Raw genomic sequence first — 25840 nt, 5'->3', positions numbered from 1 at the left:
GGTGAAGTTCGCTGCAGTTTGTCCCGGGGAACCATGGGAAGAGAAACCCAATGACAGAGCGACAGCATGATCGTCCTCTAGTGGTCAAGCTCTCTCTCTCTCTCTCTCTCTCTCTCTCTCTCTCTCTCTCTCTCTCTCTCTCTCATAATGAGAAAGATACATAGAATGTGCTTGTTTTATACAAATTATTGTACCAAAAACTACTTCTCATATATAATATAAAGCATTGACAATATCAATTCTCTATCAGATTGTTATTTAATAATTTAGGATAATTGCACTTAAATAGGACATGGAATTTATAGTGTGTGTAATATAACATTACACCAGTCTAATCTATTTCAGTTAGTCACAGATTTCAGGAAAGTTTAATATGCGAAAGAAAAAGACATAGGCTACAGTGATAAATAAATAAATAAATAAATAGCTTTTGACTCATTTAAACTTTAAAACCTTTAAAGACGTTTTCGGCAGTCTTCGTGCATGTTCGTCGGTGATCGGCGTTGTCTGTTACGTCAGGTCATAATAAATGCATCTGATTGGTCACAAGCGCTACATCGCATCCGATTGGTCGTGTTCACTTAGCGACCTCCTCCAACCCGGATGTTTTGTGTCTTAGGAGCTCATGGAAGAAAGCGGGCGTGAAATGTGAATTGAAGCAAATTTAAACGTTATTTATGATATATAGTTTGTTTGGGGTCATGTTCCCTGACGCTGAAGGTTCGTGTCCGTTTGTAGAGGACAGTTTTAGTCGCTTTCCGTCACAGAGTAACATATACGGCCTGTGCCAAGCGGGAAAAGACGAGCTTCTGGCCGCTACGCTTAAGGGGAAAGTGGTTTGTTTCCGGTACCAAGACCTGCAGCAAAAAATCCGACCTGTGGCTAAAGAGGTGCAGTTCACTTACATCCCAGGTAACAACATCAACTCACCCTATTTTAAAGATATTCCGTTAAGTACAGATGTTTGTTTCCAAATAAATAAATAAATAAATAAATAAACCTTGCAATCAACTATGACTCCGATTCCCGCGGTGGGAATCGGAGTCATGAATCACAAAATACTTTTGATCAATTAATAAGTACATAATACACTGATTATTACTGGGAGTATGCTTGATAAGATGCCTTAATGAAGTACTACAGTAAATGTTATATACACACACACACATATATAAATCACTTTGACATAGTCAATCACAAGCCTTTTCTTAGAATCGACTCCCTCATTAAACTCAGTGTGAGTCATGTGTTGAAAGCTGTATTTTGTCCAAAAAAAATAAATGACCAGAATGTTCCTCTTAAATCAGATGTAGTCCATCAGCCAAGACATGTTTGGTCCCTGGAAGCTCATAGCCACCAGTTTAGCACTGAGCAAGCGGCTAGGGATGTATTAACTTTTACATCATTCGTTTATTTTAATTCAAGAGCTTTAATGCTTTAACTACCTAGTGATTTATTTCTGTGTTTAATCACATGACTGACATGCAGACTTCAGGACGTGTGTGTGTGTGTGTGTGTGTGTGTGTGTGTGTGTGTGTGTGTGTGTGTGTGTGTGTACACGTTTTTCCTTATAGTCGATGCTGAGATTGTGTCTATCGATGCGTTTAACAAGTCTGCCCCTAACAGAGGCCTGGTGGTGGGAATCACTTTTATTAAGGTACACTTTAACTTGGCCCTTTTTGCTGCGTTTAATTCAAGACTCAGATTAATGACCGTTTCGATCCTGCTCTAATGTTTAATCCCAGAATCTCGCTCTCTAAATAGATTTCTCTCAGCAAAAGATTTTGTGCTAGTTATCAGACGGTTATGAGTTCAGATCCCCGAGTTAAATGACAATCTCTCTCCCTCTCTCAGGACTCGGGTGATAAAGCAACGCCGTTCCTGAATATCTACTGCGAGTACGAGCCGGGGTCAGAGTTCAACCTGGAGTCCATCGCTCGTAGGTCACACAGTCAACACATGCTTATTATTATTATTATTAGTAGTAGTAGTAGTAGTATCATCAACTAATTTCAGAACTTCACTCAAGATAAGAGCATCTGCTGAATGAATGTAAATGTGAAGAGAAACGTGTTTGTGTTCCTCACAGAGAGCTGCCTGAACCTGGAGCTGCAGTTCACTCCCTTCCAGCTCTATCACACTGAGTGAGTGTACACTGTCTAATCAAGGGCACTTCACTTACCTACTAGCCAGTGTGCGTACTTTAATGCTTATTATTATTATTAATGCTTATTAAAGTATTAGAACACTTGTTCGTTTTTCACCCGGCAGAACTAGAGCCTTAGAGTGTACTGTTTTGGTGTATTTGTTGCACAGTAAAGTGTGTGTGTGTCTGTGTGTGTGTGCGCAGGCTGCAGTACGAAGAAGGTCATAGAGAGACTGTGTTCCTGCTCAGTGGACATGATCAACGCATACACCTCTATAAAGAAGTAGGTTGCTTACTAACGGCAGTGAAAAATTAGTTTGAAGTCTTGGTCTTTTATGTGGATTTTTGTTCTGATTTGTAGAATAATTTTTCTGTCTGATTAGTTGAATAATCTCTCTCTCTCCATCCCTCTCCCTCTCTCTATTTCTTTCTCTCTCTCTCTCTCTCGTCTGATTGGCAGAATGCTTCACTACATCAGTTTGAGGAGCAGCCAGTAGAGCGTTTCTTCCCCGAGCTGAAGGATCTGCCCAGCAAGTGAGTGTTTGCTTCCTTTACACCTTTAATGCGCTGCGCTGTGATTTTTTTTTATTTCCGCTCGGTTTCAGATGTGACGTGATGGTAACATCTGATGACTTCAGTCCTGTCCAAGCTGATGTTGTCTCCTGCAAGGGATAAAATGTGTGCTCGTTGCTCCAATAAATAGTTTAAGCTTGAGGTTTATTATTGTGTGGTAATATGAAAAAATGCAAAACAGAAGAGAGTTGATTGTGTGTCAGTGTATATATATAACCAACTGACACACAATCACAATAATATATACTTAGACCCCCCCATTTTAGAATAATAATAAAGTCATCAAAACTCTGGAAAATCACAAATGAATCTATCTTTGTAACCCTGTCAAATAATGTATCGTCAATTGTGTGCATGTGTGTGTTTGCAGTGTGCTGTGGATGAACGTTTTGAGTATCGACGGTGGTCGTCGGCTCACGGCATTTGGCTGTCAGAACGGCTGTGTGGGACTCGCGCTCGTCAACCAGAGAGGACCTGGTAACACACCCATATACACACAGACACACACAAACACAATCGACATATTACCATATACACACAGAATTTGATACATTTTTATTTGTGACAGTTCACATGACTGTGTGTGTGTGTGTGTGTGTGTGTGTGTGTGTGTGTGTGTGTGTGTGTTAGAGATCCTCCAGAGTTGGCGTTTGCAGCAGGACAGTCCCATATCCACAGTTTTACTCTTCCCCCTGAAGGTGGCGGCCCTGAACACCAACACAGACGGTGTGTGTGTGTGTGTGTGTGTGTGTGTGTGTGTGTGTGTGTGTGTGTGTGTGTGTGATGGTCCTGTACAAGTTGGTTGTGTTTGTGGTATATTTATAAGCTCACTTGTGTGTGTGTGTATGTGTACAGAAGATCAGCAGGATCATGTGATGGAGTATAACCTGTTGGTTAGCAGCACTATAGAGATGGCGGTGGTTTACAGGTGAGCCTCAGATGCCTTGTTTAACTAAAACTGTTGGCACCCCATTTATTTTGAAATGTATGAACTCATCAGCTGATATTATTGATTATCATTCAGCTCTGCTTCTGAGTGTGTGTTAGGAGGTCGTTTTGTATAGTGTGAAGCTTTTGTGTGTGTGTGTGTGTGTGTGTGTGTGTGTGTGTGTGGTCAGAGATGTAGAGCGGTGTGGTGTGAGCAGGCCGGTGTGTTTAGCGGGCAGTGATCAGTGTGACGCCGTGCTGTGTGCCCTCCTTATCGACCTGGACTTTGACGGACAGCTGGAGGTGCTGCTAGGAACGTATGGACTGGTATGTACACATACTAGACGCACGCTAGACGCACACTAGACGCACACTAGACGCACACTAGACACGTGCTTGCTTCTGTCCTCCACAGGATCTGCTCTGCTACAAATTCCAGCAGCCTACAGGCAGCACCGAAGGGCAGTTCCAGCTCATGTGGAGGCGGAGCTTCAAGAGCCCCCTGCTGTCAATCATCTACCTGGACCTGACTGGGGACGGATTGAAGGAGCTGGCCATTCTGACCATAAAAGGACTGCATATATTACAGGTCACTGTAAATTCATGAAGAAATTCACACCAATTTTTTAAAGTTAAAATAAATGTTTTTAAAAATAAAAAAATGTGCATGTTTGCCTCTCTCAATATTTATTTCTCTCTTATTTGACCTACTGATTGTTAGTATAAATGAACATTTTTTCAGCCTGAAATAGTGCAATATGGTGTCCCACAAGGTTCTGTTTTAGGCCCCTCTTCTTCTTCTTCTTATTATTATTATTATATATTAATTGACGTCGCTTTGAAGTGATGCTAGAGAGAGAGAGGATATTTCATTTGACTTGCTTTGATTCCTCTCTCCTCGCATCTCATCCTTGCATCCTTCCCTTGCATCCTAAGGGGGTGGAGCTAAGACACAAGGAAAGGAAACGGGGATGCACAAATAAGGAATGAGAAGCACCCTTAGACTTCCTTAGCATCCTGTGATTATTGACCCCTACCCCCCCAATAATGTGCCGTCTGGTTTGTACACTTATTCCACATATTTGTTTTCCTCTCTCTCTGTACAGCACAGTCTCAGCAGCACGGCTGATCTCGTTCTGCAGCGGCTGGCCAACAGAGTGGCGAAGCTCTCCACCGCCCCTGAAATCCAGCCAATCACAAAGCAGGATACCGAACATACTGAACAATGATCGCTTCATCCTGAAAGCCTCTTGTGCGGCTTTCTTAGTGCACTACGAAGGATATGGGCAGCCATTTTGTGTTCATCACAATCGCTGCAGATTATGTGTGTTGGAACGTCAGCCGTTTTAAGAAACGTCCCAGACATTATAGAACTGGCCGTGGGACGGCATGTTACCCACAATGCACTGCAGGTGGACAGTACAACACTGAAAAGTGGCTGCCAGGAGTGAGCAGGTTTACAGTGTAGTATTTAAATCGTTGTTACATGAACTGAAATGCAACGTTAGCAATGTTCGCTACGACATATAGCCACAGGATACTGTCTCTTCTACTGTCTCTTCGCTCTCTTCTACTCGTTCATCTACTAATCAAATATTAGTTTCATATCCAATGAAACACAGCTAGCTGGTATTAGCTGACAGTATTAACTATCATAGTGGAGAGAAGAAAGCTTGTCCGTATGTGTGATAAACATATTTTTAAGATGTCTGAAGTGGTAATTCTTCAGTGGAACTTGAAGAATCCAATAAGTTGGATTGTGTCTTATTTATCTGCATTAAAAAGGTTTGTAAAAATCACTACGTCAAATGTGAAGAAAATGGTGTTCAATTCAAAAGTACAGTTAACGTTTGTTGTTGTTTTTTATAGTTACCAACTGTAAAATGTTTTAGGTTTTTACTATATATGTCTTATATTTAATATTTATACTTTTGAGCTCTTTTTTCCTCCGGTGAAAATTCGTTAAAAAATTTACTTCACTAGCACCTTGGGAACAACATAATGGCGGTCGGTGGGTGGGTGTGTGGTTGGGGCGGGGTGGTTGGGGCGGGGCGGTTGGGGCGTGTTCGTATTCTGGAGCCCGAACCAATGAAAACGCGGCACGGGAGGAGTTCGAACGTGTCAGGCCACGCCCCTTGGATTTTGTGCTTTTGCAGTCGGATCCTCGTCTCATTTTTCCGCTTCGCAGTTTGTCCTCTCCGGAGCTGCCGTCCTTCCGCTCCCATTTTAAAAGCTGTATTCGGGACAAGATGGCTGCCGCAACGAGTCGTTATTACAGTGAGGGAGGAAGAGCCACTAAAAGGCAAAAAACGGACAGTGACGGGATGACCACGGTATGCGTGTTTTAATAAACGGAGATTCAACTGCATATCTGGTATAAGACAAAATAAAATCTGCTTTGTGTAACCAGAGAAAGTGAGGCCGCTAAATGAGATGCTAACACGCTAGCTGTTTTTTTTTTTTTTTTTTTTGTCTAGGCGCGTTGCTGCAGCGGATGTTCGGAAAAAAAAACTTTTAATATTGAAGGGTATGGGTGTGGTGTTTTTTTTTGTTTGTTTGGTTTTTTTTTAAATCGTTTGTTTCTATTCTGCATCCTATTTTTGTTTTATTGATTGATTCATTGATTTTCATTTGTTCGTTGACCGTGTTTCCTTGGGAAGAGATTCCCTCAGCGCTCATTGTTCTTGTAGCCACGTTAGCGAGCTAGCATGTAGAGCTGCATACGTTACAACACACTACAATATATGCACGTTTAAACGAATATGTTTCTGATACCAGGAAGCAAAAATTTATGTGAAATATAATATCTGGTTCATTTCCCCGGCTGTTAGAACCTGGACGCTCTCCTCAGTTGTAAATTAAAAGGCCTTATGTGCAGTACTCCTTGTGTAAATGGGTGAAGTGTTTGCCGACGTTACAGTTTATAAAACTAGCCATTATTTCTCTTCATATTGACCTCTGACCTGTGTGTGTGTGTGTGTGTGTGTGTGTTTAGGAGGTTTATGAGGACCCTCATAAGCCCCTGCCCTCGCTGGTGGTGCACATTAGGGGTCTGGTGGACGGCATTACTGAGTCTGACCTGGTGGAGGCGCTGCGGGAGTTCGGCACCATCAGGTACAACACAGAGAGCGCGTTTCACATGTGGTGTTTATTCCATTTGAACAGAACCCCTTGATCATACCTGTGTGGATGTGTGTGTGTGTGTAGCTATGTGGTGCTGATGCCGAACAAGCGCCAGGCTCTGGTGGAGTACGAGGACATGGGTGGTTCGTGCAACGCGGTGACGTACGCCAACGATAACCAGGTGTACATTGCCGGGCGTCCCTGCTACATCAACTATTCCACCAGTCAGAAGATCTCTCGCCCCGGGGACTCGGGTGACGCCCCCAGCGTCAACAACATACTCCTCTTCACCATCATGAACCCCATCTACCCCATTACCTCGGTAATATACCCCTAAAATAATCAGTGTGCGCGCATGCCTCAGTGAGAGCGTGTCATTTTAACCGTGTCGCTTGTGGTTCGCAGGACGTTTTGTACACCATTTGTAATAACTGTGGCCCCGTCCAGAGGATCGTGATCTTCAGGAAGAATGGCGTCCAGGCCATGGTGGAATATCCTTCGTAAACTCTGATTCGATCGATTTCATATATCACGTGATGTTTAACGCCGAATCCTGAGGTGTGGAGTTTCTAGTACGGGTTATAATCGATCAAACTTGTCATGTTATGATGTACCATATGGACGGGTTTTCGTTTACTTTTTTAGTTCGTCACTCTGTTGTAGAAGTGAAAGCACATGCCATGTGAATTCCTTAACTCAGTGCTCACGTTTGATTCGGTCCAAAGCGCTCAAAGGGCAAAAGCGTCCCTCAATGGAGCGGACATCTACTCTGGCTGCTGCACCCTCAAAATCGAATATGCCAAGGTCAGTGATCAGCGCGCACCAACTTTGGGCAAAGTCTCCTAATTGAGTTGTGTCTTGGTCTTTTTTTGGGGGGGCTGGATTTTTGGAATAAGCTTAGTCATAGTCAATTGTGTTTTTGTTTTTTTCCCTTTCCTCTGCAGCCAACTCGACTCAACGTGTTCAAGAACGACCAGGACACTTGGGATTACACCAACCCGACTCTGAGCGGCCAAGGTACAGCACACGCGCACTGTTCCTGGGAATAGTTACGTGGTTAAGCTTCCTGTAGTGACATCACTGTGGAATTCACAAAAGGTCACTTCACAGTGGGGTCACTTCAGCTCATTTTATTTCATGCACAAACACACACACACACTCAGTTCAATCTTTTACGGTACGCACAAGCTGACACACAAGCACTTTAGCCTCTTGTATGTGTTTTCACCACCAATTCGCATGTCACCCGTGTCGTTTCGAAACACACAAGCATGCGTCACACTCGGTAAAGGATCCCTCCCTTCCCTCGCTCACTGTCAGTCACTCCGCATGGCGCTGCACCCAGAGCACACAACATGGTGGAGACTTGTATTATATATTTGATAACTATTGTTTGAAGGAAAACGTCTTCCTGAAATGCTTCGAAACCAAAGGACCACTTAGTTTTATGCTAATATGAGCACGCTAGCTAACTGGTCCCTTGTTCTTATTTGACAAGTTCTTCTACTTCGAGAGGTTTTCGTAGAATGGTGGTTGTTCGAGCAAATCAAATGCTCAATTCTAGTGTTTTATGAACCGATTGGTTTAGCATGATGTACATCCAAAAGTAAAGCTCGACCGGGTGGGTACTGGAGCTTAATGCTGTCTCTAGGATAAGATCCAAAATGGAGATTTAAAAGCTGTTTCGTTCAGGTTTTTGGGGAAAACCGCTATTTTTTTTTTTCCTTGAGTATTTATTGGCTTTGATGGTCTACAGGTGCTGGGCGAAGGGTTTCCGTCATTCAGGTCGCAGAACTGATTAATAGTAGAGCAAGGATGATTGGTTCCTGTTCGTCTGAGGGGCTTCGTCAGTCCTGCGGAACGGTGTGAAAACTCCCCGAATGGTTTCAGTGGAATTTGATCCCCACTGAATCCTGTAGAATTGAATTCGACATGTTTCTTGTCCTCGGTGGGGGGAAGGGGGGTGGCGCTTACTGTATATAGTATGAGTAGATAAAAGCTTAGTGACCCAGACTATTTAGATGATCTTCATCTTGAATGAAGCTCGTTTGACTTCTGAGGTGTTGCTAGAACTCACCAAGCCCCTTGGATGACTAGTGAACTCCCGTAATCCCGTCTTGTTCGATTAGTTGTCCGTGGTTTTGTTTCTTCGTGACATCATAAGTAGTACGAGTTCTTTCCACAAACAATTGCTAAGAAAACGTAACATTAGTGTCTACCGAACATTTCGGTCTTTTTTTGGGGGGGGGGGGGGGTGGTCTACGCTACAAAACGCACAGGACATTTGTCAAGCGGCATTCATATACTCCAAATGAGCATTCTTCAGAAAACAACACACCGAAACATGCTACTCTTCAAACAAAACACCGTGGAATAATCACATGGAGGCACATCTTCACCGTCAAACATCACATGGAACAGAAACACCTCTAAGACGTCCATGCCAAATTTACACGGAACAGAAACACTCCTCTTCTCGTCAAGACGACTACCCTCTCTGATTTAGCACCATGTCTGGGGGATGGTCTCATTCCTTTTTTGGCTAATACATTGCAGCCAATCACAGAAGATATATTTTTTTCCCTCCCCTTAACACATGACAAGTCAACCAGCAAACATGACATGCAGACACTAAGACAGATTGTAAGAAGAGGTGGGATGATCATACCTTGTGTTTATTCCCTGTTCGCTGTCTTAATGTCTTGTTTCTTTGGTGTGCGGGCTACTTTTTTTTTTTTTTTGCGCTACCGTCGCTCCACATTTTTGAGTTCTGAGCAGACATTGCCATTCCACTTCCAAGATTTCAGCATCACCAGGGTCAGAGCTTTTTGCCATGTCACGCCGAGCTCACATTACCACAACAGCACACAGAGTCCGAGGCTGTCGCCGCACCACACCGAGGTCGTCACAACACGGCAGGACGACACACCACTCCGGGATCATCAGTGCACATTACGTCAGGATCACCGCACTTCTAATGCTACATGCCGAGCAGACACTCCCCACGTCGACAAGTCGAGACCCCGTCATTGCTCACCACACCCAGCGGGCTTTTTCTCTATAGACGCGATGAACTATAGAGCATGTCACGACGTCACACCCTGTAGGTTCAATTCGTCATAGTCACCGCACAGACGTAGTGCACATCAAGCCTCGACATCGTCATGAGAACACATCGAGCATCACAGTATCCCACCGGGACACCACTTCGGCCAACACCACATTTACAGCACATGGAAAGGATCACTGAAGTGTACATGAAGACACGAGCACCGAACATGTAGCTAGAGCCACGTCATCCTTCCTTAAGCCCCCCTCTCTCAATCTCTCTCTCTCTCTCTCTGAGGAATCAGGTCCTTCTCTGTCTATCTTTTCTCCTCTCTCTCTCTCTCTCTCTCTCTCTCTCTCTCTCTCTCTCTCTCTCACCTTCCTCCTCGCTCTCTTTGCTAACTCTTTCACCCTGAGAGCGGCGATTCATGTTCTGACTGCTGTTACGCCTTCCGTGTGACACAGGTTCGGATTAGCTTGGCCGCTACAGTGGCGTCTGTCCTCAAAACCGCCGCTGTGCCTGCAGCCCCTCCTTCTGAACGGTAAGCACTCTGTGTGTGTGTGCCTGGGAAACACTCGAGGCAGCCTCAAAGCACTCGGAAGTCTAAGTAAAGCGCAAAAAGGAAGAACGAAATCCGATGCCTGGGAATCGGACCTTTGGGTTGAAGGAACGGGTTTACGGGCAAGGCGTCGCCCGTTCGCCCGGTTACACGTCGGATTCTCGTGCCACTGTAAGTAAGTAAGTACTGCCGTCAAAAACACCCTGACTTGCTGATTCGTGCCAGTTGTTTGGCCTTTCAGCCCTGGCAGCTTGCATACAGCATGAGTTGCCCCTTTTTAAACCCATTGCTAGCCATGCTTGGTGTGTCTGCTGAAAGACCTTTTAATGCCTCGAATAAAGACGATTCCCATTCTACACACTAAAAAAAACAAGGTGCCGTCTTGATTTTCATTAACTCCCCTCTGATGGGCTTTAAGGGAACATGTTTGTTTTTGTTTTGGTTTTTTTTGTTTGTTTTTTTAAATAAATTTTTTTTATTAAACATGAACAAATTAGGGCTCAGATTGCATAACGCCATAGCTAACTACTGGAAGCGTCTTATTGTTTTTGTGCTTTTGAATCATAAGTAAATGTTTGCACGCTGTTCCTGATACCCAGTGGACCCGTGGTCCAAGAAAGAAGACCTTCAACTGCAGACTTAAACATTTTTGCCCAGACTTGTAGAGCCGTTGCAGTCCGTCGTTTTCAGGGTGTTAGGCCGGGTATCGCAGGTTAGATTCCCAACGATACCGTGGATTCCGGGTGCCAAGCGAGCGGTATCGGTCCTGCTCTGTGGGTGGGAGGGATGGCTTACGGTCCGCCAGTCACGGGGGTTGGCGAGCTCGTGTACGTGGAAGAGGGCGGATAGTGCTTTCCTCCGAGTGTGTTATGGTGCCCTGTGACACAGCATGAGCAGCAGTTGAAAGAGATGTGGTCTGTTGGTTTCACGTGTCCTGGATTAAAAACACGTGTTGGCCTTCGACCTCCTCAGTTGCCAGGTGGGGAAATGGCAGTTATGATGATCAACTTTCTGGCGCTCGTCCAAGTTAAGGTGTAACCTCTGGATTTAGCAAGATATGCAGCTCATCTCTTCTACTTGGGCTGCAAGCCGTTAGTGGTTATTTCCCAAACACCAGCCGTACACAAACCCGAGTGCTGGGGAAGACTGGACCTGGATCGGTGTCCTATAGGATTAGAGTTTTGAGAAAACGTGGACTTAGCTGTCACTATGACAAGTGTGTGTGAATAAACACTTCTGAATGACCTGTTCGCTATCTAGGTTTATCACTAACAGTAAAATAGTAAATGAGCGAAAGTGTGTGAACAAGCGCAGTGTGCGCATCGGTGGTGAGGTACAGTAAAGAAATAGTTCTCCTACTTGATTGAGATCTGTTGATCTGCAGAAGTGCTTTTTTTCTTTTCTTTTTTTTTCTTCTTTTTTTTCTGTAAAGATGTTAATTTTATTTTCCCTGTGTTGCTTTTTTTATGCATGTCTGATGTGTGTATACCTGTGTCTGTACAGATGCTGATTCAGACGGCAATTGGAACAGTTCTCAAGGTGTGTTTGCGTGAGATTTATACAAACAAACAAAAAAAAGGAAATGTGTAAGGATGGGTAATTAGCTTGAGCAATAAACAAACCTGTAAACATGTCTTTACAGCGATAATCTCATTTCAGCATCTTTAACATGGTGTGTATGTAGACGTTGCCCCACCATGTGGTGTTTACAGCTAACGCAGTCGTAGGCTCTCCTGCATGCCAGTCACAATTGCACTCTGCCCCGCCCTCTTTAGCCTGTTTTAATCTGATTTGGTTCTCGTGTGCGTCCCCCTCAAGCTGATTGGCTCTGGTGTGTGTGTATGTCTGTCTGTTCTCTCTGTCAGACCCCACTACAAATCCAAACAAGCGCCAGAGGCAGCCAGCTCTGCTTGGAGACCACCCACCCGAATATGGTTAGTCACCATCACTCACTCACTCACACTCTTACGGTACTAAGCCCTGCCCACTTTAATGAAGGGAAGCTTTAACGGTGCATCTTCTGCGCATGGCCGAGCTCTGCACACAGTCACCCAGGATAATAAACTCAATCAGGATCATCCGATGAGAAATTTACCCTCTGCTACTTTTTTTGTTTGCATGCGTGTATAATCGTTATGGATATGTCTATGATGTGCTGTTTTCTTAGTCAGTTTTGTTTTTCTGGACAAGATTCAGTCGTTAGGCAAAAAGATGATGTTAGTGTAGCTTGGCTAGCGACAGTTATAAAGAAGGGCCGACTAGCGAAGGGTCATCTGTGTAGCGATGGCGTTTCCTTCATGTTGTACTTTTTCCTGCAGGCGGTCCTCAGAGCGGTTACGGTCCCTACGATGAGACATACGGCCCCCCTCCCCCACACTACGAGGGCCGGAGGATGGGACCACCTCTGGGCCGGACCCGTGGCGGCCCTCGTTACGGAGGCCCTCAGTACGGTCACGGCCCTCCGCCCGAATACACCGCTCAGGCCGACTCTCCCGTCATCATGGTTTACGGCCTCGACCCCTTCAAGATCAACGCCGACCGCATTTTCAACATCTTCTGTCTTTATGGCAACGTCGAGAGGGTGAGTTTAAACGTTTAACAGTGGCTCACCCATCGTAAAAATGATCGGTCCGATGTTCCGAGCTGAAGTTTTAGACGCATCGAGTGACTAATGTGCATGCGTACGCAGGTGAAGTTCATGAAGAGTAAGCCCGGTGCTGCTATGGTGGAGATGGGGGACTGTTACGCAGTGGAGCGGGCTATTTCGCATCTCAACCACACCATGCTCTTCGAACAGAAGCTCAACATTTGGTACGTTTCTACTGATCCAGTACACCCCTGTACCCCCTGTGTTCTGTACCGTGTACGTTACATGCGGTCTCCTGTGCTGCAGCGTATCGAAGCAGCAGGCCATCATCCCTGGGCAGTCGTATCAGCTGGAGGACGGCAGCACCAGCTTTAAGGATTTCCACGGCAGCAGGAACAACCGCTTCAGCACCGCCGAGCAGGCGGCCAAGAACCGCATCCAGAGGCCCAGCAACGTCCTGCATTTCTTTAACGGCCAGCCGGATAGCTCGACCGAGATCTTCGCCCAGGTACGTGATGTAAGCGTGTGGACCAGTTCAACCCTACTTTCTCTTATTTTTCCCCTTTGGGCAGTTTAGATTTTCACAGCTGCTTTAAAAAAATTTTTTTATACTGATTTAATACAGTGTGTCACAAACTGAAATTAAACTCCTCCCCTTTTCCCCCCTTCTACAGATCAGTGAAGAGCTCGGCATCAAGCCGCCGAACAGCGTGAAGCTTTTCACAGGAAAAAGTAAGTGAGCCCTTGAGTAAAACAGTGTATGATCTGACATGAGACTTTCGTGCACATCTGCACTGTACTCCTGTACTTCCCCCTCCCCCCACCTCACCTGTGCACATCTGGAGGATTAAAGATGATGTCCACAATAATGTTCCACACTGCCAGCATCTGCAGGACAAACACTTATTCATCACATTTTGTCACGAATCGTAGCATTTAGCACGTGTCAGGTGCTGCATGAAAATCCGTCTAGCTTCCTTCTGATCGCAATAGAAGTCTTTAACGAGTGATGACTTAAGGATCGTGGTTAAATGATGTTTTGGCGTGAATCGTTTAATATCAGGGATGCGGCAGTACGACACGCTGTAGACGTAAGCGTGTACTTCACACACTGCAATGATTCTCAGTATTCTCTTTTTTAACGTAAGTACGGTGGGTTTCTGTGTGTTGGCGCTGCAGGTGAGAGGAGCGCATCCGGTCTGTTGGAGTGGGAGACGGTCAACGACGCGATGGAAGCTCTCTCCGTAATGAACCACTACCAAATGAAAAACCCCAGTACGTATCCATCCGCGAAGCTCGAGTCGTTGTGTACCGTTCTGATGTTTCCTGTTTTTGTCTCGGGGGCGGATTTACGAGAAATAAAACAAATCGCTCTTTTTCTCTCTTAGCCGGACCGTACCCCTTCACTCTGAAGCTGTGCTTCTCCACGGCCCAGAATGCTAACTGACCCCTTGATGATGATGATGATGACCTCTGACCCCCTTCACAATGTCCTAAGATGGCGCTGTGCTTTTTTTTTTTTTTGTACAAATGTAGTGTTTATGTTCCTGTGGGTTTTTTTTTTATTTTTTTTAATTTTTGTTTGTCTTTAATGGCAAATTAAGGAAGATAATTAAAAAGTGATGTTTTCGTTCTTTAAATAAAAGCGATTAGTAATCCCCGTCTGAAAAACCTTTTGTTTTATTTACTCCTGTGCTGCTACTTATTTCTCACTATCCTTCATCACGGCTTGGGTTAGAAACATCTGGATTTCATCATGGTTACACTGTATCTAGGACACTGGTACATCTTTGGGCAACTACAACACAACACTTTTATTTAACGCAGAACCAAAATGCTTTCGCTCGACCTTCAGATTCCTGAAACGCTACTGTCAGATATTCAGGTGAATTTTCTTTATAAACTGTGTCAGTAAAATCACATGACTCTATATTCAGATCTAGACATCTTAATTTTTAGACACATTTATTCCTATTATTATTCCTATTATTATTATCTGTTCAGAAGGATATTAAAGAGGGATGTTTATGGATTGTTAGATTTCGGTTTTATAAAGGATATTTTCAGAGTCACGTTCGTTAGCTGTTGTAAAATCCTTGAAGTGACCTGACTGCCTGAAAATAACTTCTCCAGGTTTAAAACCAACTAAGCCATTATTTTGTATATATAGTATTTCAACTACAGCCATTTTTATATAATGCGCTAGTCTTTATGATGCTTAGCGTTACATTGTGAAGCAGGAAACAGTTCACTGTGAATATTAATAAGTTAGATTAGCATGTGTATTTTACATCCAGCTCTGACAGTACTGCGACTCCAAATCACAGGTTTATATTACTGTGCTCTTTCTAATACATTATCGTCCCTATAGCAACAGCATCAAGTATTGGGGCTTGTAGGGCAGATGCTAATAAACTGGTTTGCAAAAACAAAGAAAAACATTGTTCTATGTAGGTTACTGTTTGTTTGTTTTATTTCTATGGAAGGAGTCTCCAGTGTCAGTCAGGACCGAGGAGTGTAAGGCTGCCAGTTTCTCAAACATGAGCTGCGTTTTGTTTTATGACTTTCAACAGAAAAAGGCGGCGGGTGAAGGAACAACCATTTATAGCTGCTGTAACGTACATGAACATGTTTCAGCCGTTCCACGATATAACTAAACATTTGTTAATAAAAAATTGCAGTTGTGGGAAAATAAACAAAAAATAAACATCAGGGTTAAAATAGTAACAAACCACCCCATCACTGTTTATTTCTTATACGGCCTAAACACTAAACAAAACCAAATGAATGAAACTTAATGGATGTGCAGTTAAAACACGTGATCATACTCGAGCACTTTTCTATAATATATTAATAATATAGAATATATTCTAAGAGTTTAACATGTTCATGTTTATTCAAACACTACTAGACTTCTTGCTCTTCACACACAACGAACCACACAACTCCAACACTGGTCAGAAATACCCACCTTGGCAATTAATTTAAACAAATCATTAAAAATGGCTTCTCTTACCATGCATTAATGGCAAAAACAAAACAAACAAACAAAAAAAAAAACTATAACCTGCAGGTAATGATGCTGGGCAGACCATGTTCATCGCCCCATTAATAAACACACGGTAAAGAAACACTGATGTGTAAAGACTCACTTTATTAAAAAGACCACTGGCATTTTCATAGCAGGAGGGGGGACTAACCAAAAAAACAAAAAACCCCAAAAAACAACAAAAACAACCCCACAACACTTCAAGCCTAGCTTTGACCCGATTACGGCTCATTCTCTTTTTCCCTCCAATCCCCACACTGCTCACCGTCCCGTTCATTACAGACCACACACTCGGGCCTGAGACTAAAAACAATGGCTTGAAACCATTTTAAGAATACATTTTTTAAAATGAAAAGGAAACGTGCGGTGTGAAAGAAGAAACAGGCAAAAAAAAAAAAAGAGACGTAGGCAGGAGAGCAGGGATGTACAGATGTGCAGGTGGATGCAGATGTTTGAAACTGAAAAAAAAGAAAAAAAAAAAAAAGAAAGAAGACTGCGATGGAACAGAGGTCATGACAGCATCGGGTGACAGGAAGTTCATCGGTTGACGGAGGTACAGCAGAGAGAAGAAGAGGGCGGGGCGAGGAGGAGATGAAGAGGGGGGGGTCGACGTTCCAAATCAGTCAGCATCAGGTGTTGGGCTCTTTCTCGGGCTGATGGACCTAGAACGGCTAACACACACACACACACACACACCATCAGCATAACATAACTTGTTTGTGAACGATTCAGTGGTTTTTGAACGAGTCATAAGCGCACATAAATAAAACAAACTAGCGATGATTCTGAACTAAATTTACGCTGCTCAAATAATCCTGCAGTGAAATGACGAGCGAATCCATGCGTGTGTGAAGGTCAGGACGGTCTCACCTGTCTCTTTTCTTGCTTACGGAGCGAGAACGAGATCTGGATGCGCTGCGCGCTCGCTGTCTGGAGCGGGAACGTGAACGAGAACGACTGTTCGAACCACAAAACACACAAAAACAAAAAAGAGAGACAGACGTCGATGTACAACCTTCACTCAAGTGCACAATTTCCAAAAGGAACGAAGAACCAAGGAACTCTAACCGAAGCCTTATATGAAAATACATACCCACATCTCCACAAACGTGCATCAAACAATGCGATGATGCAATTTATAGTCAAAAATGTAATTATTCATTCGAATTTCAATATCATCTGCATAAGCAGCCCAGTGGGGGTGGAGTCACTGGAAATCTGGGTGTTTACTGTGATCACACACACACACACAGATCTGAAGTGAGCGTGTGCAGTGTGCTGGTCATACCTGGCCCTGCGGACTGGTGTTCTGGACCTCCTGGCAGGACTTCTGGACCGGCGCACGGGGGAACGAGAGCGTCGGACTGGGGTTCGGGATCTGGAGCGGCCCGGGGACGCCGACCTAAAAGAAGAAAAAACACATACACGCGTTAAACATTTAGCTGACTCGCCTTCCACTGAAAGATCCATGAGCTGCGAGATCAGCTGTGAAGTACCAAGCTCAGCAGAACTCACCTGCTCCGCCTCCTGGAGTAGGATGGAGAGCGATGTCTCCTGCAACACACACACACACACACACACACACACACACACACACACACACACACACACACACAGTACATCAGCACGCTGAGAGACTTAAATCAACAACAACAAAAAAAAATCATCATCACAGTCCAGCAGAATCACTCGGCAGAAACACACAGTAGTAACGTGCACAGCGCCCTTACCGCTCGTTGCTGCGGCTGCGAGAGTGGTAACGACGGCCACGAGACCTGGACCGAGAGCGAGACCTGAACGGACACAAAGTCATTTGTACGCAGATATTTCAGAACGAGCTCCTTTAAAAGTTTCAGTAAATGTTTGGTGGTGCCAAACGTAAACAGTTATGATCATCTAACGCATGAAGTGTTTCATTCCTCTTGTAACAGCATTTGGGCAGCGCTACCGATTTACTGAAGACAAATAGGTGGATGTTGGATTTAATATTTGTTAGAGGAGATATTAAAAGTGTGTGTGTGTGTGTGTGTACCTGAGACAGGATTAGAGGGGTGGGTGTGTGTGTGCGCGCACGCGTACCTGCTGCGTCTGCCGCCTCTCTTGTTGTAGCGGTAGCAGTCGTAGGCGTAGTGGCCGGTTTCGCCGCACTGGTAGCAACGGTCATTCGGATCGAACTGTCTGCGGCTTGGCCGACCGAAGCGGGACTTCCGGGACATTCCGTTTGACATCTCGACACGGATGCGGGCTCCGCAGAGCATTCTGGGAAAGATAAAGCGGTTACTAAACAACATCACAGCACCATCATTTAGTAACGTCACATGTTCATTACCATGCACAGTTCTTCCCCTTACAAATAAAAATATTTCTCTTTTAATAGACATTTTCACAGAAACACCTTAACATCGAATGTCTAATATTTATGATGCATATGAATTTTCTTTAAAAACAAGCCTTTTTATCATTAGCAGGCTTAAGGGGTCCCAATACTTCTATGGTTGACGGGTATACATAAAACACACACACACAGGGAAGGTGCTCATAGATACCGCCATTAACTCCAAGAGCTATATGAACCAGTTAACTGGAAATATTTATTCAATGTTAAGACAAACACAAACAAAGTTAGTACTCGAGTCAACATTAAGAAATTAAGGCATGCATTCCAATCCCCTCCCCCTCCCCCAAACCATTTACTTCCAAAATGTAGGCATATTACACATTTACACTTAAAAGCACACCTGTTTGGGGTTGAATAAGAACATGGCTGTCCTTCTAACAGTAGAGTCACTGGAAACGTAGGCAGATATCAAACTCAAGCTGACTCACTTTCCGTCCATGCCCTTCACGGCGTCCTCGGCATCTCTGGAGTCTTCGTATTCGACAAAAGCGAAGCCGGGTGGGTTCCTCGCCACCCAGACGCTCCGCAGAGGCCCGTAGTAGCTGAACGCACGCTCCAACTCGCCCTTGGCCGCGCCATTGCCCAGGTCACCCACATACACCTTGCAGTCCAGGGAACTCCGTGACGAGTAAGACATCTCGAACCTGCAACCCGGATGAGTCACAGCAACTTAAAAACCCGGATCTTTACTTTCTCAGAGCTTTCAATATCATCCGCAAAAAAGTTTGCCTCTTGTCGAGATAGATGCGACTTCCTGTCGTGCGAGTCACGTCGTTAACGCGTCTGAAAGAAGACTCCAGGTCGAGATGACATGAAACTTTTTTTTAAGAAAACAATACCAAGCTGCGACGGCTGGTTGATGTAATTAGACAGTGGTGATCAACATGAAATCAACACGTGGCTATAAAAAGACCCCATGTGTATTTCTCACTGACTTACCATGCCAGAAAGAAATTACAACGAGGAGGACCATGAGCTCCTGGCCGTTAAGTTGGTCTTAGAGGAATGGAATCATTGGCTGGATTATATCTCGAATATCGGCCATAAGGAATCACAGCCGAGCCAACAATCGGTATAATCGCATGACGCTGTTCTATAAAACAATAAATTAATATAAGAGTAAGTGTTCCACATAAATGTCTTCTAGTATCGTGGTATTTTGGTCACGTCACCCAGCTGTAATAACGGCAGCAAGAAAACCAAGAGGAGATGTCAAAGATTACACAGGATCTTTTTACACATCACTAAGACAACGTGACTAGACGGAAATCGTCCTCCTGGAGTGTCTTAACACTGAAGAAAGGAAAAAAGGGGGGGAAATGTTTTCTCCTCAAAATCTCACCTCAGGATGTAAACACCTAACCCCGTCCAAACAGGGCTCAAGATGTGAAGTGTCTGACAGTCTTTTAAACCATTATGGAACTCTAAGGTGAATGTGAAAATTATCTTCTCGAAACAAAAACCTTTTTTATTATTATTATTATTAAAACAAGTAAAGGATTAATCTAGACCTTGCTTGTTATTTTCTTAACTCCCTCTTAGACAAACTGTACGGGCTTGGTGCAATATTCTATTATTATTATTATTATTATTATTATACTATTACAGTGTTCTAGCAACCGTTCAACGCTGCTATTTGGTAACTAATAACTTGTAAATACAATACAGCATATAAAATTATTGTAAAAACGTTCGTAGATTTAAAAAAAGAGTTAGGGAACCGAGTTAGTCTGTTAGCACGAAGCTAATAACGCTACTAAATATGCGGTAGTCAGGAGCCAGGGTTAGCAAACATGCTAACAGCCTCTTTGTTCGTCAACGGGCTGTAAAAGCCAACATTTAATACTTTTTCTTCGCAGATTCTCTCAGCCAGCCAACCGTAAAACTCATTTATTATGAGAAAATGTGTCAGGTTTATTTTTTCGGTCCTGTTTTGTGCATTTAATTCAATTTCCTGATTTAATTCATGGAGTATCAGGGTTGAGCAGCCATTTAGCGAACAATTTATCGTTATTCTTTTTTTAAAAAAATAATACATCCACACAAAGTGTACGTTGGTCTTGTAAACAAAATGGATTTTAGAAGTGTTACATTTATAATAATTTGCTTTAATAATGCAAAAATGTTTCGCTTTATTTCTAATAGTAAACATCCAATCAAATGATATTACAGCCTGGTCCCAAATAGCTGAGTGCTGCCTAAACAAGCACGCTCCACTAGGGCGACAAATAATGGCGTTCGCACACTATGTAGTGAAACAGGAAGCCGTTTGAAACACAGCCCCTGTCGTGCGGTTTTGCGCTAAACCGAACAGAGACTAAAGCTATAAAAACGCGTGATATTGTGAGTCGGTGTGATAAGTTAGATTTGTGCTTGCTAAACACTGTGCAAACAAACTAAATAAAAAAAAATAACGAACACACAACAACAAAACAAGCCCCAACAACGACGACGTTTAAATCGCGCGTGCTAGTTAGCTTAGCTTAGGGACAGGCGTACATGTCGGCCTCGGACTCCGCGACAACAGCGCGCGCGTGAATGTGTGTTTCCGGTTGAACGCGCAAACTCAATCTGAAACCGCAATAATGTTCACTACGTGCAGAACCGGTAACAAACACAATAACGACGACAGTTTTTTTTATTGGAACCGATTCCTATTTTCTTTTCTTACCTTCTTCTACTCGTCTCAAGCGTCACATTCACACACGCTCTCTCTCTCGCTCTCGTTTCCCGGAAGCGCAAGCACGGGTTCCAAAGCGGAGCGCGCGCTTCGTCACCAGTCCAAGAGGCGGGGCTAAATGGACGACCATCCTGATTGGTCCGTGAGTACATGACGCGTATAAAAGCGCGTTTTCGTTACGGTTCAATCCGAACCAGCTTTCTGCTCCATATGTAGTGTACTAAAGAGGGTGTAGAGGCCATTGTGTCAACACATGCATCGTGATATTACGTTATAAGGTTATAAGATGAAACGATCTGCTAATGATTAGCCACATTCATGCAGAAGTATATTGAACACGATGAGAGACAAAACATAGACTGGAATAAAGTTGGTTTGACGTTGGACCTTCGATATTCGCAGATATGTGGAAATTAAGGGACCGTCTCTAAAGTGACATACCACATTATTATACACGGTTCTATATGATTTAATAGCTTATTTTGTTAAATATAAAAAAAATCTAATGCTATTGAAGTTATAAACGTGTATAACAATATCATATGTAACTTTAGAGACGGTCCCTTAATTTCCGCATATCCGCGAATATCGAACGTCCAACGTCACACCAACTTTATTCCAGTAAAAAATAGTATGAACAGGCCAAGATAAACCATTTTAATCTGTATATCAAAACACGGATAAAGCTATAGTGTTCTTAACTCTGTTCCAGAGTTCACGGGCAATGTAAGAAAATAACAACTATAATTTAAAGGTGCAATAGTTGTTTTTTTTTTTTTTTCTTTTTTTCTTACTTGTACAATTAACCTGCAAAATATGTGGAACATGATATAAAAATAATGGTTTAAGCCATGACCTCCGGAAGAAAGCTTTATGTGGCTGAGAAAACCCATTTTGAAAACCGGCTTCCGGTCCAGAATGCTTGCCTCCCGCTAATCATTTTATAGACTCTGTATTCTATGGGTCAGTGTAGATCCTGAGGGCGGAGCTTTGAGAACATGGGTGGGAATGGGAGGGGGTGGTGGTGGTTGGCTCAAGGAGTTTTAAAAAATTATTCACATTTCTAACCAACATACTTACCCGTTAAAAAATGCCCAATCTTAACGAATGCAGCTGTAACAGTACGCCTGTCTCCGCTGCATATACTATGAAGGGCTATACTGCTTTAGGAGATCTGTAAAATACACCAGAGGGCCACAAGAAGTACTCAGGATGGGTTATACTTCTTTCGGAGATCCAGTACACGATTCTGAGATAAACCATTATGGATTTTACTTCTGATTTTCTTTTCCTTATAAAGCCACAGGCTGCCAAAGTGCACGTAGAGACACAGCAGGCCAGTAACCATCTAATCTTGAGATTATGAAGACACAGTGTGGCAAATGATAATTTGTGATTTTATTTACATACAAACCAAATGATAAACCCGTGTCAAGGTCCTGGAGTGTAGCTGCAACAGCAGTCAGGCTCCACGGTGGAATCAGTAGTGTTATCGCGGGCAGACTTAGCACTCAACATCACTTATTTATGCTTTCTTCTAATTTATAAGAAGAGTTTCTATTCGTACATGTTTCTATATCTACAATGTTTCTATATGTTTTGGGCCAGCCCAGATCTCTCTATTTGGGTGGGCCCCTTCCTTTAAACTCCCAGGTGGGCAGGAGGCCTGGGTTCTATTTGACTGCCCATAAGCCCGTGATGACGACATACGTTCAGGCTGGACTGGCCCACTTAACCGGCGCTCCAACCGCCGCTCACGCAGACGGTTGTCTAGGCGGATGACTAAAGTCTTCAATATAATGTCATAAATCATCTCACAGAAACTTTTACCATATCTAAAGACTATACTGTATGTTTTTCTTTACTAAATATAAATGAAAAACTGGGAATATCTCAATGCTGAACAGTGAATAAAAGCCCATTTATGCAGCGGATATCATGCTAATAAGTGTTGTTGGGGCCCCCCCTTAGCCTTGTTAGCATTCTTACCTCAGGTTCTACTGCAACTGCATGTGCATCGCTGGTGTGAAAACCAAGTGAGATGCTTTTCTTCTTTTCCCTTTTCTAAAGTGCAGTCCAACACCTTCAGCACCTTCTTAGATGTTGTCCTGGATTATTGCTTTCTGTGCATGCGTGTGTGTGTGTGTGCGTGTGTGTAAGTGACCTGTCGTCAGAAAGCATCCCCGAAAACGACACACACCGCACCTGCGTCACGTGGCACAAGGAGCGGTGCGTCAAACGGTCCATTCTAATAAAATGAAGCGGGTTGGACAGAAGCCAGATTCATTTGCATTCAGCACTCCAGAGAGAGTTACATTTTACAGTCAAGTCAAGAATTATTGGCACCCTTCACGGGACTGGGCAATACTGCATACAGTTATTAATAAAGTGCAGGTTCTCACCCCAGGACCTGAAGAAACCTCCTGATCCAACACACTTCATTTCAACTAATCAGGTAATTACCAAGTCATCCTGAGTGGCATCAGATGTGTTAAGAGTGCAGGACAGGGGGGTTCTCTGCTTCAGGACCAGGGCTGGGAACATCTGGCATAGATGATCTCATATAATTATATAACTTATTATTATTATTATTATTTTAAAACTCATAACAACTCATAAAAACATACATAAACAGTTATAAATTGAATGGATGCTTGCATATTTGCAGGAAGAGACAACACTTCAGATCATTCCCTGCTGAAAAACAAAAACAATAGAAACCATCATAGAATTTGTAAAAGGTTATAATGGGAAGTGTATTGGTTTTAAGGGAAACTCTAATGGTCCCTGTTGGCCTCTACTGTTAATTTGTTGCCTTCTATTGGTGGCGTGTTATGTCTAGTGGATACCATTAAGGACCAATAAATGGTATCAACTAGATATTTACTCCTTACAAATTTACTGCGGTCACTCAGGTTCCTTTACTTTTCTCCAGAATGAACAGCAAACTACAATCTCAGAAACAAAGATAGCAAACTCTATTTTTTTCCTTGTTGTTGGGGTGGGTGGAGCCATCAAGGATACATCTTTGGTATGAAAGTGTAGGAAGGTGTGTATAAGTTTTAACGTGTTTTCTCAGAAGCCTGGGATGTGATAGTATGTCTCCAGGCTGGAGGATTTGCCAGAGAAGGCACCCGCAATGTTGCAGTATGATTTTTACTGTTAGTTAATAATGTTTATTACGTTTAGTGTTATATCCATTTATGTGAGTAAATACTACAATCATGCAATATCCACAATGAAAGAAATCATTATTTGTGAGTTCCATTAGTTCGTTTCACTCGTTCAGTCCATCAGCTCACATTCGAGTGTAAATATCGGGTCATATGAAATATTTCGGTTTGGTTGTTTAAGATAATTCCTCCAGTCCTAAAGGATGATAGTGTCCTGTTATACCAGGTTATAAAATAATAGTGTCAGAGTCTCGGTTTCAGTGTGGGTGGGGGAAAAAAGGGGTCAAAATGTAGAGTTCAGTCTTCCTGATGACCCCATGGTGTACAAAAGTGTATGAAGGTGTGTATAAGTTTTAACGTGTTTTCTCAGAACCCTGGGATGTGACAGTACGCCTCCAGGCTGGAGAAGGTGATGTAGAGGAGCCACAGACCAATGAACAGCATGGACGTGAGGATCTTGAGGACTTTGGGCCCACCCAGCTCTCCGCCCACAGAGGGGCGGCGTCGCAGCATGAGCACACCCATGTTGATGAAGGCGCAGATGGTGAAGAGCGTGACGGAGAAGGCCAGCGAGCCCGGCTCCACGTAGAACACCTGACCTTTGACCTCCCAGTAGATGGCTGAGATGGACCAGGCCACGCCGATCCCCAGGAAGACGTTCACGGCGTTGCTGCCTGTCACGTTTCCCACCGAGGCGTCCGCGTACTGATCCTGAACCGCCGCGACTTTACTCGCAAAGGTGTCTGAGAGAGACAGATGGAAAGGTATAGAAAGAAAAATAAACAGGCAAATATAAGAAGGGGTACACACGGGGGGAAATAAAGAAAAAGGAAACGAGATGGAAGATAAAGGAAAGAGAAAAGAAACAGAGGGAGAGGATGAAAGTGAACAAACAGAGAGAGAGAAAAAAATGCAAGAATATGACGGAAGGTGAGGGGGAATGGAAAAAAGGGAAACAGTGTAGGACAGAAGGATTTAGGGGAGAGAGAAAGGGGAAAAAACGGATACATGTATAATTAACTGTTCAAAATAGCGTCCTTATTAAAGAGAACAAAACAACACACACACACACACCCGGAATGGAGGTGCCAAGGGCGACGAACACTAAGGCCGTGACGGTGTCGCGCAGCCCCACGGTGCAGCCGAAGTGAGACGCCAGGTCTCCGATGACGGCCGTGAGGAAGCCGATGACGATGATGGAGACGATGAAGCAGGCCCAGCCGTTCCAGTACCCACTGGGCGGGACAAAAGCGAACACCAACTTCCAGAACACCGTCATCACGTGCATGAAGTAATCGCAGCGGGACGGCTGGCGTGGCTCGCCCCCTTCGCTCTCATCGCCCTCTCCTGACAGACACACAAACAACAACTTCCTCTACCTGCAGCCACACTTTACACGCTTCACATACATTCAACATTTAAACTTGCCCAGAAGAAGGGCGCCATTTTATGTAAGCAGTTTAGACCACGCCCCCAAACTGGTGAGGAAGAAAGTGATTCGGCTTCAAGATGGACCCATGACGGTCTTTAGCTCCGTGATGTCTTTTTGGCCATTTTCATACAGTAGATAACAGTC

At 43.8% G+C, this 25840-nt stretch overlaps 4 protein-coding genes across 9 annotated transcripts in view; 2 read left to right on the top strand and 2 right to left on the bottom strand.

The window, feature by feature from the left end:
* The first annotated feature begins 581 nt into the window (after positions 1–581).
* On the top strand, positions 582–5445 carry kptn (kaptin (actin binding protein)). The gene is made up of 12 exons (XM_053676952.1): positions 582–912; positions 1575–1657; positions 1855–1939; positions 2090–2144; positions 2351–2429; positions 2607–2680; positions 3090–3196; positions 3350–3445; positions 3575–3647; positions 3838–3973; positions 4062–4235; positions 4753–5445. Exons 1-12 carry the CDS (start codon positions 678–680, stop codon positions 4873–4875), a joined length of 1320 nt encoding a protein of 439 aa, XP_053532927.1. The 5' UTR covers positions 582–677; the 3' UTR covers positions 4876–5445.
* A 366-nt stretch (positions 5446–5811) lies between these two features.
* On the top strand, positions 5812–14624 carry hnrnpl (heterogeneous nuclear ribonucleoprotein L). 4 transcript variants are annotated; one of them, XM_017460115.3, is made up of 14 exons: positions 5812–5979; positions 6642–6760; positions 6854–7091; positions 7175–7260; positions 7477–7573; positions 7714–7786; positions 11881–11916; positions 12243–12311; positions 12696–12958; positions 13067–13188; positions 13271–13481; positions 13639–13696; positions 14144–14239; positions 14353–14624. In XM_017460115.3, the coding sequence occupies exons 1-14, from the start codon at positions 5896–5898 to the stop codon at positions 14409–14411; spliced, it is 1611 nt and encodes a 536-aa protein (XP_017315604.1). In that variant the 5' UTR covers positions 5812–5895; the 3' UTR covers positions 14412–14624. The 4 variants fall into 4 exon arrangements, with proteins under 4 accessions (XP_017315604.1, XP_053532924.1, XP_017315606.1 ...); XM_053676949.1 differs by having other exon boundaries at positions 13639–13697; positions 14136–14239; XM_017460117.3 differs by having other exon boundaries at positions 5813–5979; positions 13271–13472.
* Positions 14625–16098: 1474 nt separating this feature from the next.
* On the bottom strand, positions 16099–21258 carry srsf7a (serine and arginine rich splicing factor 7a). The gene is made up of 8 exons (XM_017460118.2): positions 21083–21258; positions 18840–19055; positions 18093–18272; positions 17744–17806; positions 17529–17567; positions 17302–17415; positions 16884–16970; positions 16099–16684 (listed from the first exon to the last, which is right to left on the bottom strand). The coding sequence occupies exons 1-8, from the start codon at positions 21241–21243 to the stop codon at positions 16633–16635; spliced, it is 912 nt and encodes a 303-aa protein (XP_017315607.2). The 5' UTR covers positions 21244–21258; the 3' UTR covers positions 16099–16632.
* A 1149-nt stretch (positions 21259–22407) lies between these two features.
* The window catches only part of slc8a2a (solute carrier family 8 member 2a), a 21970-nt gene continuing 18537 nt past the window's right edge, over positions 22408–25840 (bottom strand). For all 3 annotated transcript variants that reach the window (XM_053677117.1, XM_053677119.1, XM_053677118.1), the window contains 2 exons: positions 25339–25611; positions 22408–25007 (listed from right to left, as the gene is read on the bottom strand). In XM_053677117.1, coding sequence (XP_053533092.1) covers positions 24631–25007; positions 25339–25611 — 650 coding nt within the window. In that variant the 3' untranslated portion in view covers positions 22408–24630. The remainder of the gene's footprint in view (positions 25008–25338; positions 25612–25840) is intronic.

Source organism: Ictalurus punctatus, chromosome 28, assembly GCF_001660625.3.
Source record: "Ictalurus punctatus breed USDA103 chromosome 28, Coco_2.0, whole genome shotgun sequence".
NCBI classification, from domain to species: domain Eukaryota; kingdom Metazoa; phylum Chordata; class Actinopteri; order Siluriformes; family Ictaluridae; genus Ictalurus; species Ictalurus punctatus.
This window is presented reverse-complemented; position numbering and strand designations above follow the sequence as displayed.